At 43.6% G+C, this 19,058-nt stretch overlaps 1 protein-coding gene across 2 annotated transcripts in view; it reads left to right on the top strand.

Moving 5' to 3' along the window:
* TTC12 (tetratricopeptide repeat domain 12) overlaps positions 1-19,058 on the top strand; it is a 114,531-nt gene that overhangs the window by 38,467 nt on the left and 57,006 nt on the right. For both annotated transcript variants that reach the window (XM_072155862.1, XM_072155861.1), the window contains exons 10-13: positions 8,157-8,345; positions 10,146-10,215; positions 16,827-16,915; positions 17,033-17,201. In XM_072155862.1, the coding sequence (XP_072011963.1) occupies positions 8,157-8,345; positions 10,146-10,215; positions 16,827-16,915; positions 17,033-17,201 (517 nt within the window). The remainder of the gene's footprint in view (positions 1-8,156; positions 8,346-10,145; positions 10,216-16,826; positions 16,916-17,032; positions 17,202-19,058) is intronic.

Genomic DNA, 19,058 nt, shown 5'->3' with positions numbered 1-19,058 from the left:
GCCCAAGAGCTATTACAGGGCATCACGGCGCAGACTGATCTGTGGCTGGCACCGCTGAACCTCAAGCCGGGAATGGTTGTGTGTGACAACGGCCGTAACCTGGTGGCGGCTCTGCAACTCGGCAGACTGACACATGTGCCATGCCTGGCCCATGTGTTAAATCTGATAGTGCAGCGTTTCCTCAAGACATACCCCAATCTGTCTGATTTGCTCACGAAGGTGCGCCGCATCTGTGCGCATTTCAGGAAGTCCAGCCCAGATGCTGCCACTCTCAGGGCAGCGCAGCGCCGCCTCCAACTGCCCGCTCACCGACTGTTGTGCGACGTGCCCACGAGGTGGAATTCAACACTGACCATGTTATCCAGAGTTTACCAGCAGCGCAGAGCGATTGTAGACTGCCAGATGTCAACTTCCACCAGAACTGGTAGTCAGGTCAGTCAGCTTCCTCAAGTCTACAATGAGGAGTGGACGTGGATGTCTGATATCTGTCAGGTGCTGAGTAACTTTGAGGAGTCAACACAGATGGTCAGTGGCGATGCCGCCATCATCAGCCTCACCATCCCGCTGCTTGGCCTGTTGAAAAACTCTCTGGTCAGCATGAAGTCGGAAGCTTTGCGCTCGTCACAAGAGACGGGGGAAGAATATTCCCTTGTTGATAGCCAAAGCACCCTGAGGTCTGTTTCTCAGCGCATATCGGAGGAGGTGGAGGTGGAGGAGGATGAGGAGGAAGAGGAGGAGAATGTTGGCGAGACACAAGAGGGGACCATTGTTGAGTCCTTCACTGTTCAGCGTGTATGGGCAGAAGAAGAGGAGTTGGAGGAGTTGGAGGAGGAGGAAATGGACAGTCAGGCCAGTGAGGGGAGTGAATTCTTACGCGTTGGTACTCTGGCGCATATGGCAGATTTCATGCTAGGCTGCCTATCCCGTGACCCTCGCGTTCAAAGAATTTATTCCAGCACCGATTACTGGGTGTTCACTCTCCTGGACCCACGGTACAAGCAAAATCTTCCCACTCTCATCCCTGGAGAGGAAAGGAGTGTGAGAATGCATGAATACCAGCAGGCCCTGGTGCACAAGCTGAAACAGTATTTCCCTTCTGACAGCGCTAGCGGCAGAGTGCGTAGTTCTGCGGGACAAGTAGCGAGGGAGAGTAGGCGAGCAGGCAGCTTGTCCAGCACTGGCAAGGGTACGCTTTACAAGGCTTTTGCCAGCTTTATGTCACCCCAGCAAGACACTGTCACCTGTCCCCAGTCTCGGCAGAGTAGGGCTGATCTTTACAGAAAGATGGTGAGGGAGTACGTAGCTGACCATACCATCGTCCTAAATGATCACACAGCTCCCTACAACTACTGGGTTTCAAAGCTGGACATGTGGCACGAACTGGCGCTGTACGCCTTGGAGGTTCTTGCCTGCCCTGCCGCTAGCGTCTTGTCCGAGCGGGTTTTCAGTGCAGCTGGTGGCATCATCACCGATAAGCGTACACGCCTGTCGACTGACAGCGCTGACAGGCTGACGCTTATTAAAATGAATAAAGGCTGGATTTCTCAGAATTTCCAATCTCCACCAGGTGAAGGAAGCTCAACCTGAATAATTGATCCACTCCTCCTCCTCCTCCTCATTTTCCTCCTTCTCCTCCTCTTTGTACAGTAAAGCAGAGGAAAATGGCTATTTTTTGACAGGGCCCACTGGCTCTTGCTATAGTACTTCATGCATTTAATTTTTCTGGAGGGCCACCTACCCGGTCCTCTGTTTGAAACAATTTTTGTGAGTGCCACATACAGGCACTCAATCTATTCCATTTTTCTGGAGGGCCACCTACCCGGTCCTCTGTTTTAAAAAATTTTTGGGACTGCCACATACAGGCACTCAATCTATTCCATTTTACTGCAGGGCCACCTACCTGCTCCTCTGGTTTGAACAATTTTTGGGACTGCCACATACAGGCACTCAATCTATTCCATTTTACTGGAGGGCCACCTACCTGCTCCTCTGGTTTGAAACATTTTTGGGACTGCCACATACAGGCACTCAATCTATTCCATTTTACTGCAGGGCCACCTACCTGCTCCTCTGGTTTGAACAATTTTTGGGACTGCCACATACAGGCACTCAATCTATTCCATTTTACTGGAGGGCCACCTACCTGCTCCTCTGGTTTGAAACATTTTTGGGACTGCCACATACAGGCACTCAATCTATTCCATTTTACTGCAGGGCCACCTACCTGCTCCTCTGGTTTGAACAATTTTTGGGACTGCCACATACAGGCACTCAATCTATTCCATTTTACTGGAGGGCCACCTACCTGCTCCTCTGGTTTGAAACATTTTTGGGACTGCCACATACAGGCACTCAATCTATTCCATTTTACTGCAGGGCCACCTACCTGCTCCTCTGGTTTGAACAATTTTTGGGACTGCCACATACAGGCACTCAATCTATTCCATTTTACTGCAGGGCCACCTACCTGCTCCTCTGGTTTGAACAATTTTTGGGACTGCCACATACAGGCACTCAATCTATTCCATTTTACTGCAGGGCCACCTACCTGCTCCTCTGGTTTGAACAATTTTTGGGACTGCCACATACAGGCACTGAATCTATTCCATTTTACTGCAGGGCCACCTACCTGCTCCTCTGGTTTGAACAATTTTTGGGACTGCCACATACAGGCACTCAATCTATTCCATTTTACTGCAGGGCCACCTACCTGCTCCTCTGGTTTGAACAATTTTTGGGACTGCCACATACAGGCACTCAATCTATTCCATTTTACTGCAGGGCCACCTACCTGCTCCTCTGGTTTGAACAATTTTTGGGACTGCCACATACAGGCACTCAATCTATTCCATTTTACTGCAGGGCCACCTACCTGCTCCTCTGGTTTGAACAATTTTTGGGACTGCCACATACAGGCACTCAATCTATTCCATTTTACTGGAGGGCCACCTACCTGCTCCTCTGGTTTGAAACATTTTTGGGACTGCCACATACAGGCACTCAATCTATCCCATTTTACTGGAGGGCCACCTACCTGCTCCTCTGGTTTGAAAAATGTTTGGGACTGCCACATACAGGCACTATCCAAATTAAATTGTCTCCATAGCAGCCTCCACACGTTGTCTCCATTGCTACCTCCAAAAGTCGTCCATATAGCTGCCTCCATACATCGTCCCTTTATCAAACGAGGTGTGTCAGGCAGAAATTTGGGTTGTTTTCATGGATTCCACATCAAAGTTGTTAACTTTGTCACCACCCTGCTGTGTAATCCCCAAAATATACTGGCAAACTTTTACCATTTAGGGATATTATTTCAGCGCTTCTTGCGCATCTGTTTACATTCCCCTCACCCGGCATATCCCAAACTTATAAGAACGCTACTACACTTAACTTGGTGCAGGCTGGGACCGAGTCTGACCCTGGGGCTGGTCATATACTGCCGACGCAGAGAATTGCGGGGCCTACCTCGGTCCAGGTCTCAAAGGCCTACTATACCTCCTCCCACCCCTCCTCCACCTCCTCCTCCTCCGAATTACCATCCGTGGGCATGGCGCCATCAGTCGGTAGCTCTAGGCACAGCAGCAGTGCCGTCGCTAAGCGACAGCAGGCGGTGCTGAAACTGCTGAGCCTAGGCGATAAAAGGCACACCGCCCAAGAGCTATTACAGGGCATTCCACATCAAAGTTGTTAACTTTGTCGCCACCCTGCTGTGTAATCCCCAAAATATACTTGCAAACTTTTACCATTTAGGGATATTATTTCAGCGCTTCTTGCGCATCTGTTTACATTCCCCTCACCCGGCATATCCTAAACTTATAAGAACGCTACTACACTTGATCTTATACAAAAGGTTCTTAGAAGTGCTGTTTGGGGAGTAGCCTAGAGACAGGGGCTTGGATTGGCGAAAGCTCGCCTGGCAGCGGAGCGCCAGCTCCATGCCAAGATCCAACTAACATAGTTTTAACTGCAGCACCTTTAATCTACTACTAGTTCACTGCCTCCATACATGGTCCCCTTATCAAACGAGCTGTGTCAGGCAGAATTTTGGGTTGTTTTCATGGCTTCCATGTTAACTTTGTCGCCACCCTGCTGTGTAATCCACAAAATATACTGGCAAACTTTTATCATGTACCGATATTATTTGAGCGCTTCTTGCTCACCTCCTTTGGTTCCTCTCTGCCACCCATTGGTTTGAAGCCTGAGTCCATTTAGGGTATGTCGCCATGCCACTCTCTAGCCTGCTGCCGCTGCCTCTGCATGCCGTCCCCTATAGTGTCAGGGTCAATTATTGGATGTTTTAGATGCTATCTAGCTTCATTCTGTCACTCTGTCATGGCCATGCTGTTGCCCATAATTTTGGCATAATGGTGCGATTATGCAGCCTCAGAGGCATCCATGCATGCTGCCCCTGCTGTTTCCTGTCCATTTCCGTGGTGTTTCCATCCTTTTCTGAGGTTCCCAGGTGTTTGGCCAAGCTTCCCTGTGCAGAGCCTTGGTCCCCTTGAAAAATGCTCGAGTCTCCCATTGACTTCAATGGGGTTCGTTATTCGAGACGAGCACTCGAGCATCGGGAAAAGTTCGTCTCGAATAACGAGTACCCGAGCATTTTAGTGTTCGCTCATCTCTAATGTCAGTACTTTGGGCCCAGGCTGCTGGGCAATACATTACTGGGGAAGGCTGCTGGGCAATACATTACTGGGGGAGGCTGCTGGGCAATACATTACTGGGGAAGGCTGCTGGGCATTACATTACATTACTGGGGGAGAATGCTGGGCAATACATTACTGGGGAAGGCTGCTGGGCATTACATTACATTACTGGGGGAGAATGCTGGGCAATACATTACTGGAGGAGGCTGCTGGGCATTACATTACATTACTGGGGGAGAATGCTGGGCAATACATTACTGGGGGAGGCTGCTGGGCATTACATTACTGGGGGAGAATGCTGGGCAATACATTACTGGGGGAGGCTGCTGGGCATTACATTACTGGGGGAGAATGCTGGGCAATACATTACTGGGGAAGGCTGCTGGGCAATACATTACTGGAGGAGGCTGCTGGGCATTACATTACTGGAGGAGGCTGCTGGCAATACATTACATTACTGGGGGAGAATGCTGGGCAATACATTACTGGGAGAGGCTGCTGGGCATTACATTACTGGAGGAGGCTGCTGGGCTTTACATCACTGGAGGAGGCTGCTAGGCTTTACATTACTGGGAGAGGCTGCTGGGCTTTACATCACTGGAGGAGGCTGCTGGGCTTTACATTACTGGGGGAGGCTGCTGGGCATTACATTACATTACTGGGGGAGGCTGCTGGCAATACATTACATTACTGGGGGAGAATGCTGGGCAATACATTACATTACTGGGGGAGAATGCTGGGCAATACATTACTGGGAGAGGCTGCTGGGCATTACATTACTGGAGGAGGCTGCTGGGCTTTACATCACTGGAGGAGGCTGCTAGGCTTTACATTACTGGGAGAGGCTGCTGGGCTTTACATCACTGGAGGAGGCTGCTGGGCTTTACATTACTGGGGGAGGATGCTGGGCATTACATTACATTACTGGGGGAGGCTGCTGGGCAATACATTACTGGGGGAGGCTGCTGGGCATTACATTACATTACTGGGGGAGAATGCTGGGCAATACATTACTGGGAGAGGCTGCTGGGCATTACATTACTGGGGGAGAATGCTGGGCAATACATTACTGGGGGAGGCTGCTGGGCATTACATTACTGGGGGAGAATGCTGGGCAATACATTACTGGGGAAGGCTGCTGGGCAATACATTACTGGAGGAGGCTGCTGGGCATTACATTACTGGAGGAGGCTGCTGGCAATACATTACATTACTGGGGGAGAATGCTGGGCAATACATTACTGGGAGAGGCTGCTGGGCATTACATTACTGGAGGAGGCTGCTGGGCGTTACATCACTGGAGGAGGCTGCTAGGCTTTACATTACTGGGAGAGGCTGCTGGGCTTTACATCACTGGAGGAGGCTGCTAAGCTTTACATCACTGGAGGAGGCTGCTGGGCTTTACATCACTGGAGGAGGCTGCTGGGCTTTACATTACTGGGGGAGGCTGCTGGGCATTACATTACATTACTGGGGGAGGCTGCTGGGCAATACATTACTGGGGGAGGCTGCTGGGCATTACATTACATTACTGGGGGAGAATGCTGGGCAATACATTACTGGAAGAGGCTGCTGGGCATCACATTACATTACTGGAGGAGGCTGCTGGGCTTTACATTACTGGGGGAGGCTGCAGGGCTTTACATTACTGGGGGAGGCTGCGGGGCTTTACATTACTGAGGGAGGCTGCTGGGAATTTCATTACTGGGGGAGGTTGTGACTAATGCATTTCCTACCCTAGGCTTTTAGTCGAGTCAATATGTTTTCCCAGTATTTGTGGTAAAATTGGGTTCCTGGCTTGTACTCTGGTCGGTTTATATGGTATATTGGAAAATTGTATAAATTCTCTTCATACAAACAACAACATATACTTACTAAAACTAGATGTCTCATTCAATCTCAGCTGGGTCATATAATAATGTTATATAATCATTCTTATGTAGCTGATCGATAAGACTCAAATCCATCGGTTCCTCGAATTCTGAAGTGTTTATCCTGACAAAAACCATCAAGTGTTCAATATTATGGGAAAAAAATCTAACTGAATACCACTCCATGATGAACCATTCCTAAGTGTTTGTTTTACTGGAGATGAGCCCCTCCAACTAGTCATAGGCAGCCTCGTTCATTGAAATGAGCAAACATACTCAACCAATGCAATATTGTGAAAATATACAAGCTTTGTGCAGCGCTACGTAATCTGTGTGCGCTATATAGATTAAGAAGTATTATTATATACAATAGTTATTGATGAAACATCTCATGTGTGTGTTCAGCTTTAGACGGCAAAGGCTTTAGTGCACAGCTGTTATTTCTTTAGATGCCATTACTTCTAGATAAAGATGGTATATATATATATATATATATATATATATATATATATATATATATATATATATCATGTAAGGTTTATCTCATTTAACACACAGTGAACAGAGACTACTGAAGTCCTTAATTTAGTTTGACACCATGTTTTTTATAAGATAAGCCTGAGAGGTTTCTCTTCCTAGCACATAAATATATCTAGCCTCCAGGCCTTCATATCATGGCCAGCGCGCTGTGAGAGTCACCACAAGCTCGGCCGTTTCATAACCCAAGGAGGAAGGAATAAGGTCAGTTTCACGGCTATGAAATAAAATGATTGGTCGGAGCTGGATCCATTCCCTAATCCGTGTCTGTTTTATCCATCTCATTGCCAGCAGTGTTCATTTATGTTTTTTTAGTTTTTAAAATTTCATTTACATAGTGAAATGTCATCACAAGTATTAGCAGCAAATAAAATATCTACGGCCATCCCCAGCATCTAGAACAGTGATGGCGAACCTTTTAGAGACAGAGTGCCCAACCTACAACCAAAACCTACTTTTATGTCGCAAAGTGCCAACATAACAATTTAAGCAGTGACCTATTGATCCCAATCGTATTGGCGTCCTGAGGACACCAATGCAACAGAAAGAAGATGATGAAATTATAGCTTCCTTCCAGGTTCCCCTGAAGAGAAACAATTAGGGGACTCAGAGCAGGAGCTTCAATGAAAATCCATCTCTTTCCACACCTTCTCGCTTCTTGTGTAGTCCTGGCAGCCAAGGAGGTGTCGCTTTAGCATGGCATGTCCATGGCTGTCTTGGACCGCAAGAGAAAGCCATTAGTCACATCTAGCAAATTCTGTGCTGGGGTGAAGGCCTGGGTGCCCACAGAAATGGCTCTGAGTGCCACTTCTGGCACCCGTGCCATAGGTTCGCCACCACTGATCTAGAACAAAACAAATAAATGCAAACCCCAGACCAAACTTAAATGAAAGGGGTAATTGATCACCAATCGCACTTTTCAGGCCAGTGATGTCACTTTCATGTGTCAAATAGTTTGTGTGCAGTACTAAACACAGCCACAATGTAGGGCGTTGTAGCCAACAACGCCTGAATAATACAGATCCTGGACAACCAGTTTTTAAAATATTTTTGGAGAAATATAGCAAAGAAGTATAGTCTGTCTCATCATATCTCACAGGCTACCTGAAGCAAGTCGACTTTCAAGAAAAGAAGGACAACCAAGAGCAGAAAGCCTTGCAGGAGCTGGCGGCTGGAAATCAAGATGCAGTATCAGTTACACAGCTGCTTACAAAACTGTGTAAGGAAGAACAGAGCCCTCTCTACTACTCCGGAGGGATACAGCTTCTGGTGGAAGCTATAAAAGATTGTAAGTGTCCACCATAATGTAGTCACAAGGCATACGGTGTGTTGAGGCTTCAAGAGGGCTTCTTCTGACATGTTTCATACTATCCACTTGAGGATTTCTGCTTGTGTATTGTCCTGTATTCACACAATTCTGTTTCTTTGTATGTTAAATCTGGTGCACGTTACAACTATGCATTGGATCGCCCCCTTCAGTGCATGCGGACCCTTCTTAAATATCTGTGCAAGCAGTTTGCTCTAGAAAGAACGTCTAGTTTAGAACGAAAGTGGCTCATGGAGCTTGGTAAATGTGCCCAAGTGAGGCATCTGAGATGACCTAAGAAAGGCAATATGTTCATGGCCATGGTTGGTTTATACTATGAATGATCCGGACAATTTATTAAATTGAAGCCTTTAGTTAGTTATTGCATTCATATTACAAAGCATTGGGGAAGATATAACTGTAGTAGTTGCCCATGGAAACCAATCAGAGCTCAGCTTGATTTTTATAAACAGATGTGGGAAAATGGAAACTGAGATCTGATTGGTTGCCATGGGCAAATCGAACAATTCTGCTCTGAGAGACTTATGATAAATCTCCTCCATTGTCCCCAGTCAGATAAATATCCTTCATTATCAGGTCATCATCTCTAAACTCAGTAGTATAAAGTCAAATTAACCCACAGTTGAATTGACCCTCTGAACGTCATCATTTTTTGTCTGAAGGTCACTCACTCATAACTAAAACATGGAACCTTGAATTAAATATATGTGGGGGTCATCAGGACTAACTCCTCACAAGCATTACATAGGGTCCTTGGAGCAGCACTTGTAAAGATCAAACTGTGGGTGCCGGTCTCTGAAGTCTGACTAAGCCAGAGTAAAATCTTCAAAAAATGATAGGATCAGGTCAGGCTTTTAGGATTTTTCTTGTAGAACACATACAGTACAGTATGTACAGATACGGTATTTACTAATAACAATAAAACACATGACTTTTGGTAAACTGGTTCAGAAATACTCGTTTAGATTTATAGCTTTATAATTATATCTCAAATCCTGCCTTTTTGAGGTAACACTTATGTAAGATTTTGCTTGGTGAAAGCTTGAGCATTGACCAGGTGCCAGTCAATGTCCTAGATGCCTGTGTCCTAGGTGCCACTCGATGTCCTAGTTTCCTGGACTGATTTGGACCTTTTGGCTATTAAGACTTTTCTTTGAAATTCTCATTTGTAATTCAACATAATCTTCTGTTTAGAAGTGGATTTGGTTTATCTCTTATCTAATGTTTTGGATTATGATATAATATCCAAGTGCTGATCTTGGCTTGAATACTGTTCCAGTACTCTTACCTAGTGTACAATTCTGCTCTAACAGACTCCTCCTTTGCCCCCAGTCAGATAAATTTCTTCCTAGGAACATCCCCCGGTTGGGAGCCATCATTTAGAGCGGTTGTAAAGCAGCTCTAAATGAGCTGGGACAGTTTGGTAGTTTTATTGTTAGGGGTTACAATCCCTTAACCATCATGTCCTGACAGCTTATCTCCAATGGTGGGAAAGAGGCTGACCTTCTATGTGACTTTACAAGTATGTACAGTATTTCTAACCTTTTCACACACAATAATAATAATCTTTTATTATTATATACCGCCATATTCCATAGCTCTTTACAGATTATAGGGGACATATACAAATAAAATACGGTACTACATTACAGAGTACTGTACAAATACTGGGAATAGGAGTGAGGGCTCTGCTCACAATCTCTTTGTATACTTTGCTGTATGATAGCTCCATATTAATTTTTGTGTTTCTCTTTATACCAGGTACAGCCCAAACATTATTTAGAATCAACAATGGATTCAGTATTATAGGAGAAAACTGTATAATAAATAGGTAAGAATTACCAAACTACCTGTAGATTAGTTTTTTAAGTGGCTAGTGAACTTAAGTGAGTTGAAAAAAGCGGAGTTTGAAAAAGAGAAGTCCACAGAACTGTAAGTAACCTACATTTTAAAATCTCTTGATTTATATACTTATCACTGTTTTGTTACTAGGATATGGCTAGCAAGATTGGTGGTATGCTCCAGTGCACACTCTGCCGCATGTATACACTGCTGGAGCAAGAGTTCGAGGGTGAATACCGCTGTGACAGATGTGCCCATATTTTTCTACTAGAAGCTCGTGTTAGAGATCTGGAGGAAGATATTGCACGGCTGCGAGCAATTGACAATCTTGAGAGGAGTATGCTGCTCACTGAGCAAGCAATAAGCGGGGTAGAAGTGGAGGGTGGAGAGGAAAGCCAGCAGGGCCAGGTGGGTAGCTGGGTTACTGTAACTAGAGGGGGTAGGAAGGGGTCAAAGAAAAGGAAGGCCAACTCTGACTCTGAACATCCAAGCAAAATTGCAAAATTGTGCAATGATGTAAGGACGTCAGTGTCAGAAATGGCAGCCCTAGCGGATCCTGCTCTCCCTCACAGCCGGGGGAGCAGACCAGCTAGTAGTAGGGTGGATGGGAGTGCAGGTAAGCCAAGGCAGCTAGTGGTTGTAGGGGACTCTATAATCAGGAAGACGGATAGAATAATTTGTCGCCAAGACCGCCTCAACCGAATGGTTTGCTGTCTCCCTGGTGCCAGGGTTCGGCATGTGGTGGAAAGGGTGGATAAATTACTGGGAGGGGCTGGGGATGACCCAGCTGTCGTGGTCCATGTTGGTACCAATGACAGAATAGATGGTAGGTGGAGGAGCCTGAAGAATAATTTTAAAGAACTAGGTTCAAAGCTTAAGGAAAGGACCTCCAAGGTAGTATTCTCCGGAATCCTACCTGTGCCATGCGCTACACAGAGCAGACAGCGGGAGCTCAGGGAGTTAAATGCATGGCTCAGATCCTGGTGTAGAGCAGAGAGATTTGGGTTCCTAGAGCATTGGGCTGACTTTTCACTAGGGTGCAACCTGTTTTCTGCAGATAACTTGCACCTAAGTGGAAGGGGGGCTGCTGTGCTGGGGGAGAAGATCCTAGCAGGGGTGGCGGAGTATTTAAACTAGGCTCGGGGGAGGAGGAAAAGGAAGACACTGAAGGGGTAGACAGGTCAGAGAGGGGGCAGGTTATGTTGGTGGGTGGTGATGTGGGCTGTGTATGGGGGCCTAAGGCAGTGGATAAGGAGATCCACAAGTTGCAGAACAGTGGTGAGGATATATGTGCCAGTAAAATTACTTTAAATCAGATAAATAACTGTGGAAAATTAAATTGTATGTTCACAAATGCCAGAAGTATCTCAGGCAAAATGGGCGAGCTTGAGGCTCTGATATTAGAGGAACAGTTAGATGTTGTTGGTGTAGCAGAGACATGGCTCGATGCATCGCATGATTGGGTTGTTAATATTCAAGGTTTTACACTCTTTCGGAAAGACAGGGCAAATAGGAGGGGAGGTGGTGTATGTCTGTATGTCAGAAGAGACTTAAAAGCGATTGTGAATGAGTCAGTGGTCTCAGAGTGTGAGGAGGCTGAAACTTTGTGGGTTGAAATTCAAAGCCATGAGAGCTTTGAGAAAATTATTTTTGGTGTAATTTATAGACCCCCTAACATCTCTGAGGAAATAGAGGGTCACCTATATAAACAGATGGAGCGGGCTGCACAGGAGGGGACCGTAGTGATAATGGGAGACTTTAACTTTCCAAATATAAATTGGGGTCAGGGCTCGTCTTCATCTATGAAGGGGAGACATTTTATCAACTTTCTGCAGGATAATTTTATGTTGCAGCTTGTAGAAGATCCCACAAGAGGTGACGCATTGTTGGACCTTGTGATTTCTAACAATGAGGAGATTGTCCAAAATGTCAGTATCAGGGAACCCCTTGGGAACAGCGATCATAATATAATTATTTTCCTCTTAAACTTTAAAAAGCAGAAACAGTTGGGAAAATCGAAAACTTTGAATTTTAAGAGGGCTAATTTCCAAAAATTCAGGGCTGCACTACAGGATATAGAATGGGATCAGATACTGTCACATGATGATACTAATGTTAAATGGGAGAAATTCAAATCTATCCTGGGTTTTTATACTTCTAAATTTATTCCAATAGGTAACAAGTATAGACGGGCTAGATGCGTGGCTTACAGCTACAGTAAAAAGGGCAATTAATGAGAAAAAGAGGGCATTTAAAAAATATAAATCTGACGGGTCACCTGAGGCTTTCAATACTTACAAAAAACTTACCAAAATCTGTAAAAAAGAAATCAAATCAGCCAAAATACAAAATGAAAGACAGGTAGCTAAAGATAGCAAAACAAATCCCAAGAAATTTTTTAGGTATATCAATGCAAAAAAAAATGGGTCACAACAGGTTGGACCCCTTTATTCTGAAAATGGGGCATCGGTGACTGGAGACCAGGAGAAGGCGGAGATACTTAATAGGTTTTTTAGCTCCGTTTATACAATAGAAGAGAGAACTTCTGACTTGGATGGTGCCAGTGCGGGTCATGGATCCTGTGATATACTAGGCTGGCTAAATGTAGACATTATCCAATCTAAGCTCAATAAAATCAATGTGTACAAAGCTCCTGGACCAGATTGGTTACACCCCAGAGTTCTTAAAGAACTCAGTTCTGTTATTGCTGTACCGCTGGCTAAAATCTTCAGGGATTCTGTAATGTCTGGTGTGGTGCCAAGTGACTGGCGCAAGGCAAATGTGGTGCCAATATATAAAAAGGGCTCTAGAACTTCGCCTGGCAATTACAGGCCTGTAAGCTTAACTTCCATTGTGGGGAAAGTATTGGAAGGGTTAGTAAAAGACTACATACTGGAGTATGTGACATCAAATAGTATAATAAGTGACAGCCAGCATGGGTTTACTAAGAATAGAAGTTGTCAAACTAACCTTATCTGCTTTTATGAAGAGGTGAGCAGATGCCTGGATGGAGGAGCAGCTGTGGATATTGTGTTCTTGAACTTTGCAAAGGCATTTGACACTGTCCCTCATAGACGCCTGATGGGTAAAATTAGGGCTATTGGTTTGACAGAAATCATTTGCAATTGGATTGAAAACTGGCTGAAGGATCGTATCCAGAAAGTTGTGGTCAATGATTCCTACTCGGAATGGTCACCAGTTATGAGTGGTGTACCCCAGGGTTCTGTGCTTGGCCCACTACTATTTAATATATTTATTAATGATATAGAGGTAGGAAGTAATAGCACTGTGTCTATTTTTGCAGATGACACCAAACTGTGTAGTGTAATACAGTCTATGGAGGATGTTCATAGGCTGCAGGGTGACTTGGACAAACTGAATGTTTGGTCATCCACTTGGCAAATGAGGTTTAATGTGGATAAATGTAAGGTTATGCACCTGGGGGCCAATAATCCAAAGGCAAAATATGTCCTTGGGGGAGTAAATCTGGGAGAGTCCCTTGTTGAGAAGGACCTGGGGGTACTAGTAGATCATAAATTGAATAACAGCATGCAATGTCAATCAGCTGCCTCTAAAGCCAGTAGGATCTTGTCATGTATCAAAAGTGGTATGGACTCTCGTGATAGGGATGTAATATTACCACTATACAAGGCACTGGTTCGGCCACACCTGGAATATGCTGTCCAGTTCTGGGCACCGGTCCATAAAAAGGATGCCCTGGAGCTGGAGAGGGTTCAACGTAGAGCCACAAAAATGATAAGGGGTATGGAGGGTCTCAGTTATGAGGAAAGATTAAAACAACTAGATTTATTTAGTCTGGAAAAGAGATGACTACGAGGGGACATGATTAATTTATATAAATATATGAATGGTCCATACAAAAAATATGGTGGTAAGTTGTTTCAGATTAGATCAAATCAAAAGACGAGGGGGCACTGTCTCCGTTTGGAGAAACCAAGGTTTAATCACCGGAGGCGACAGGGCTTTTTTACTATGAGAACTGTCAATCTATGGAATAGCCTGCCTCAGGAGCTGGTCACAGCAGGGACAGCGGAGAGCTTCAAGAAGGGTCTAGATGCCTTTTTACACCTAAATAACATTGATGGTTATGTTATATAGAATTGTTTCCCCTAAATCCCTTCCTCATCCAATCCCTACCCTTCCTTGGTTGAACTTGATGGACAAGTGTCTTTTTTCAACCGTAGAAACTATGAAACTATGAAACTATCTAAATTTCATACATTTTTCTGGGTGTTATAACCAGTGTTACATGCTCTGTATTGTCGTTGTCATGCTCAGCTCTATTTAAAAAAAACAATACTGTGGTTAATGATAACTTTATAATAATAAGAAAGCAAGTGAATGTAGACCAATGGAGAACAAGCAAACAAGCAGGAAGTTACACAAGACCAAAATAATCAGAGATATTTGATCTCCAATAGCATACCAAGGTGTGTAACTGAGGAGGACACCAATTCTGCTCATTATGTGACTCCATGTTTTAGCAGATTTGCTAAATTCAGGCTCTATCACTCATTCTTAGTTTATTAGTTCCTTGAGCTGCTGGATGTCTAGATTCCAATATACAGGACATGGAAAACCACAAGACTCTGCACCTAATTTGTTCTCCCATATAATAACCAAAAAGAGTTGTACTAGCAGAACCACTAGGATAGGATGCTTATGTAACATTTGTAACAGCTTCATCCTCGTTCCATGGAGTGCGGCTGAGGAGATGTGATTCCTTTGTACATTGTTTGTGTGAACACAGGCTTAGGTTACTAGCTGTTTAGAAGATGATTGCACCACACCCTTCTCCTCTGCTTTGGTCCTGCAACAGTCCTTGTGACTCGCAGAGCTTTTCTCCAGGACAGAAACCATGGTTTCTGATAAGTATTTTCATCACATTCAGTTCAGAGCTGGTTATAGTTCAATTTTTCTATCTCCATAGCTTGAGAAAGACTCTTTTTTTCTGTATTCCTGGCATTTTGAGCTTGGTACCTGTCAAAGTGTACTCTTCCACTTCTGCAATTTGGTAATTCTTTGCTATGTGTTGTGACCTGGCTTGTCAATTATTCTTTCCTGTGTTGTGTGTCCTTTTTGTCCTGCACTTTGGTGCAAAGAGGAACCGTCTTCCAGTTGTCCCGTACTACTTAGGGTATAAGTGGCAAGTAGCAAGTGCCTTATGGGGCCTTACCTTTTGGGTTCACTATCCTCTTTGTGTTCCTGTACCTGATGCCCAGATTAGTGCTTACTGTTGATATCATATGTTTCTAACTGTGTCTGTGACATTATGGCTCCCTATCTCTCATAAAGCTCTCTATCTTTCCATACACTTCTATACGGAGCTATAATCTGATATCTCTGTAGGCTGACAGTCTATCTTGGCATATCAAGATAGATTAAGTAAAAAGTAAATGTCATACAAAAGAAGAAAGAAGCAAATGGTGGTTTTATTTAGTGGAATTCCATGGTTATTACTAAACACTAAAATAATAGTGTCCATTCTTACCTTCCTGCACATTTTCTTAAAGCCACTCTAGCAACTCCCAAATTAGCTCACATGTAAAGCCTATAGTTTTACATAAGCCTATTGAGTAATATTATAAGCTTTTCAGTTATACTTTCCTTGTTTTCATTTTTGCCGAAAATTCTCTTTTTATCTGTATTTAAATTCGCTTCTTGCTGTCAGAGTCGGCTCCAGGGTTCAGTGTGCCCCTGGGTGACAGAGCATCAGTGGGCCCCTTTGCATTGAACTCATGTGGTGGCATTAAAAATTCAGAAACTAAAACAGTCTCCTGTTCCCTATTTTATCATACCTAACAGCCCCCTCATGGCTATTTCATATAAGTCCCCTCCTACCCTATGAATTCATTAGATACAGCCCCCTTCACCCACATGGATTCCTTATGTAAAGCCTTATGTGCCCCCCCACAGCAGCTCTGCCCAGGTATACCCAGTGCTGGTGCCGGCCTTGCTTGCTGTACACAGTGCTCCTTTTTCTTCTTACTAGAAGTTTTTGAAAAATAACTGGAAAATGGGAAATTTATGTCTATAAAGCTCATAAAGTGCCCTACACAAAGCTGGCTTTACATGATTAGGGATTTGAAAGGTGTTACACTCCCTTTAAGGGTGCTAGGTGCTCACAAAACTACTAAATACAGACCCTGATAAATCTTTTTAATACAAGTAAGCGCATATGGCTGACTCTTTTTGAGCCTTTACAAGCCAAATACGCTTACTTGTATGAAAAAGATTTAAATAAGTGAAAAAAAAGCTTGAAAATTTTTATCACAGTGCTAAATTTTTTGGATCATCAGTGGATACTCTGGAGTCCAGCCAGCAATCATCCGTGCATAGTGACGCCATTAATTTTTCACGCGGGCATGGCAGCCAGAATTGGAGGAACGACTAAGCTGTAACGGTGATTTATATCTTGCTGGATAATCACTGTACAGACTCTTGAGTATCATGATCATGATACTTTATCAATTATCTTGGGATTTGTCAAGGCAAGAAGAATGTTAGCACAGATACATTTGCGTGTAGAGTAATATATTGAAATTCCTAATTTAGATATACACCTGTACTGTATTTCAGGAGCTTGGTCTCGGAACAAGAAGATGTCCTAGAAACTGATCTGTGCCTATCGGTCCTTTCCTTATGGAAAGTCGTCTGCAATGAAAACGGTAAATGAGTACTACTTAAGAAACCCAATATTTCTTACATTTCTCATAATATTTAATGTCTACATGAAAACATTTCTATGTTGAATGCTTCTCTAAGTGCAAATTATTTTCTGTTAGATGAGAATCAGTGTGTATTCATAAGCCACCCTAAAGTGAACAGCCTGATCTTCTTCATGCTGACCTCAAAGATCCCTGAGATACAGAGCAAGACTTTGGCTCTTCTTAATGTGTATTCCTCAACAGATGAAGGAAGATCTTTGCTTCTGAAGCATTTAAAACCATCCAGGTATGTCCATACTGTTCTTTGTGAGAGATGGCAAGTAGAGAGGGCAATCAGAAGTAATTGCTATATGTTGTTACAGTGAGAAATAACTTTATAAAATACCGGCAGAGCAGAACCAATCTTCAATGGAAGACGAGCCTCGTAAAATAATGCTTTCTATGGTCTGTTTTTCACAGTAGTTTCTGGATAGAATAACTAAATTGGATGCATTGGTCATACAGGCTAAAAGCTGCACCGCAAGAATAAGAACTCTTGAGGTCACAAGCGATGACAGGATAATAACTAATGTTCATCTACGAAAGTCTATTTTCTACTGAAAAAAAAAAAGAGTACCTGCACAATAAGATGTCAAAGAGGAAGTGCCTAAAAGCACTATTAGCACTTAGCTTAAAACAGCTTAAAACACATCTTTGTGCAAATTAATTGTACTTTCAGTACTAAGTGTCAACCCAACTATTGGGTTGGATTGTCACGCATTGATTTCCTGGCATGGGCTAGTGCTGTTCTGAGGATGTGTCAGATAATTACATGCACCTACCCAGTATAAAAGTGCCTGTGATGCTGCTGTTTTTAAGCTAAACTGTTTTTTGTCCCTAGTGGATAAAAGAAAACTGGCATCCTGAAATTGGGGTTGTGAAGTTTGTTTTTTCCCAAGTGAATTGTCTAAGCGACAAAGTTAGTTTTCACCCTATAACTACACATGATCTGAATTTCACTGTAGTGGGACCACTATGTCTATATTTCTCAAACAAGCCTCGATATGGATGGCAGCTAAAATTGGAGAGAGTCAGACATGGTCAAGAACAAGGTGAGATCTGGTCAGAGTTCCAGAACAGTCAATTTGACAGTCTTAGGTCAGGACGGACAGCACAGATTCTAATTCAAGTCAAGGTCATCACCAAGAGTCATAAGTGCTACAATGAGAAATTAAGTCAGCGGGGGTCAAACATGTTTAAGGGGACTGTCGGGGATGTACTTAGAACTACAGAGTGCATCACTGGACTTTTATATTGACTGATAAGGCATGTTGGTGCCTGATGTAAAGAGCTGTGGTTAGCAATGAGCAGGGCAGCCAGCCCTGAAATCGGAGTAGGAGGAAACAAAGATTTGTCCTCTGAGAAAGGTAACATGCTACCAGGACCACCAATGTTATAGCTGCAAACAACCTCAGGTTCCCTATAATAGAGAAAAAGTAATCTTTCAAGTATAATTGTGTTTTTCCAGAAAATAGATTTATTCGTCTCGTTTTCATCATGTTCAGTCCGAGAAGTATAGGCAAGTCCTATGCAGTAACTTGCTGACCCCAACCTGTACTTAAAGAATAATAACTCAGTCTATGAATGGTATCCAGCATGGATATACTATAATTTTCTCTTCCCAGGTTTACAATGTATGTACTTTATAACAAAGAAAACAGGAACAAGATCAAACCACAGTCACATTTTATTCATGATTCCAACAGAGACATTTTTTAAAATTGATAAAGAAAACCTCCTGCTGTGCCTCAACATGGAACAGGATGTAAGCCTGATGTCAGGTGCTACAGATCTGAGGGGGGAAAGAAATCACAAAAGATATAGAATATAAAATACTGAGAAGACTATGATAATAACTGAAATTGATAATTGATTCTTGGATTGATTCTTGAGGAGTATAGGAGAAGTGGTAACACAACTGGAACTGGAATAATAGTGAAAATGAACTTTGTAAAAACTTCACAAATTTCCCTACTCTCGTAGTTGGAAGATGGAAGGTCTTGGCTTCAGTTAATCAATGTCCAAAAGTCATATTGGGGTTGTACCTTATACTCATAGGATAAGTCATTAATATCAGATGTTGGTATTGTTTGGAGACCCAGAT

The sequence above is a fragment of the Engystomops pustulosus genome, chromosome 6 (assembly GCF_040894005.1).
Source record: "Engystomops pustulosus chromosome 6, aEngPut4.maternal, whole genome shotgun sequence".
Taxonomy (NCBI): Eukaryota; Metazoa; Chordata; class Amphibia; order Anura; family Leptodactylidae; genus Engystomops; species Engystomops pustulosus.
This window is presented reverse-complemented; position numbering and strand designations above follow the sequence as displayed.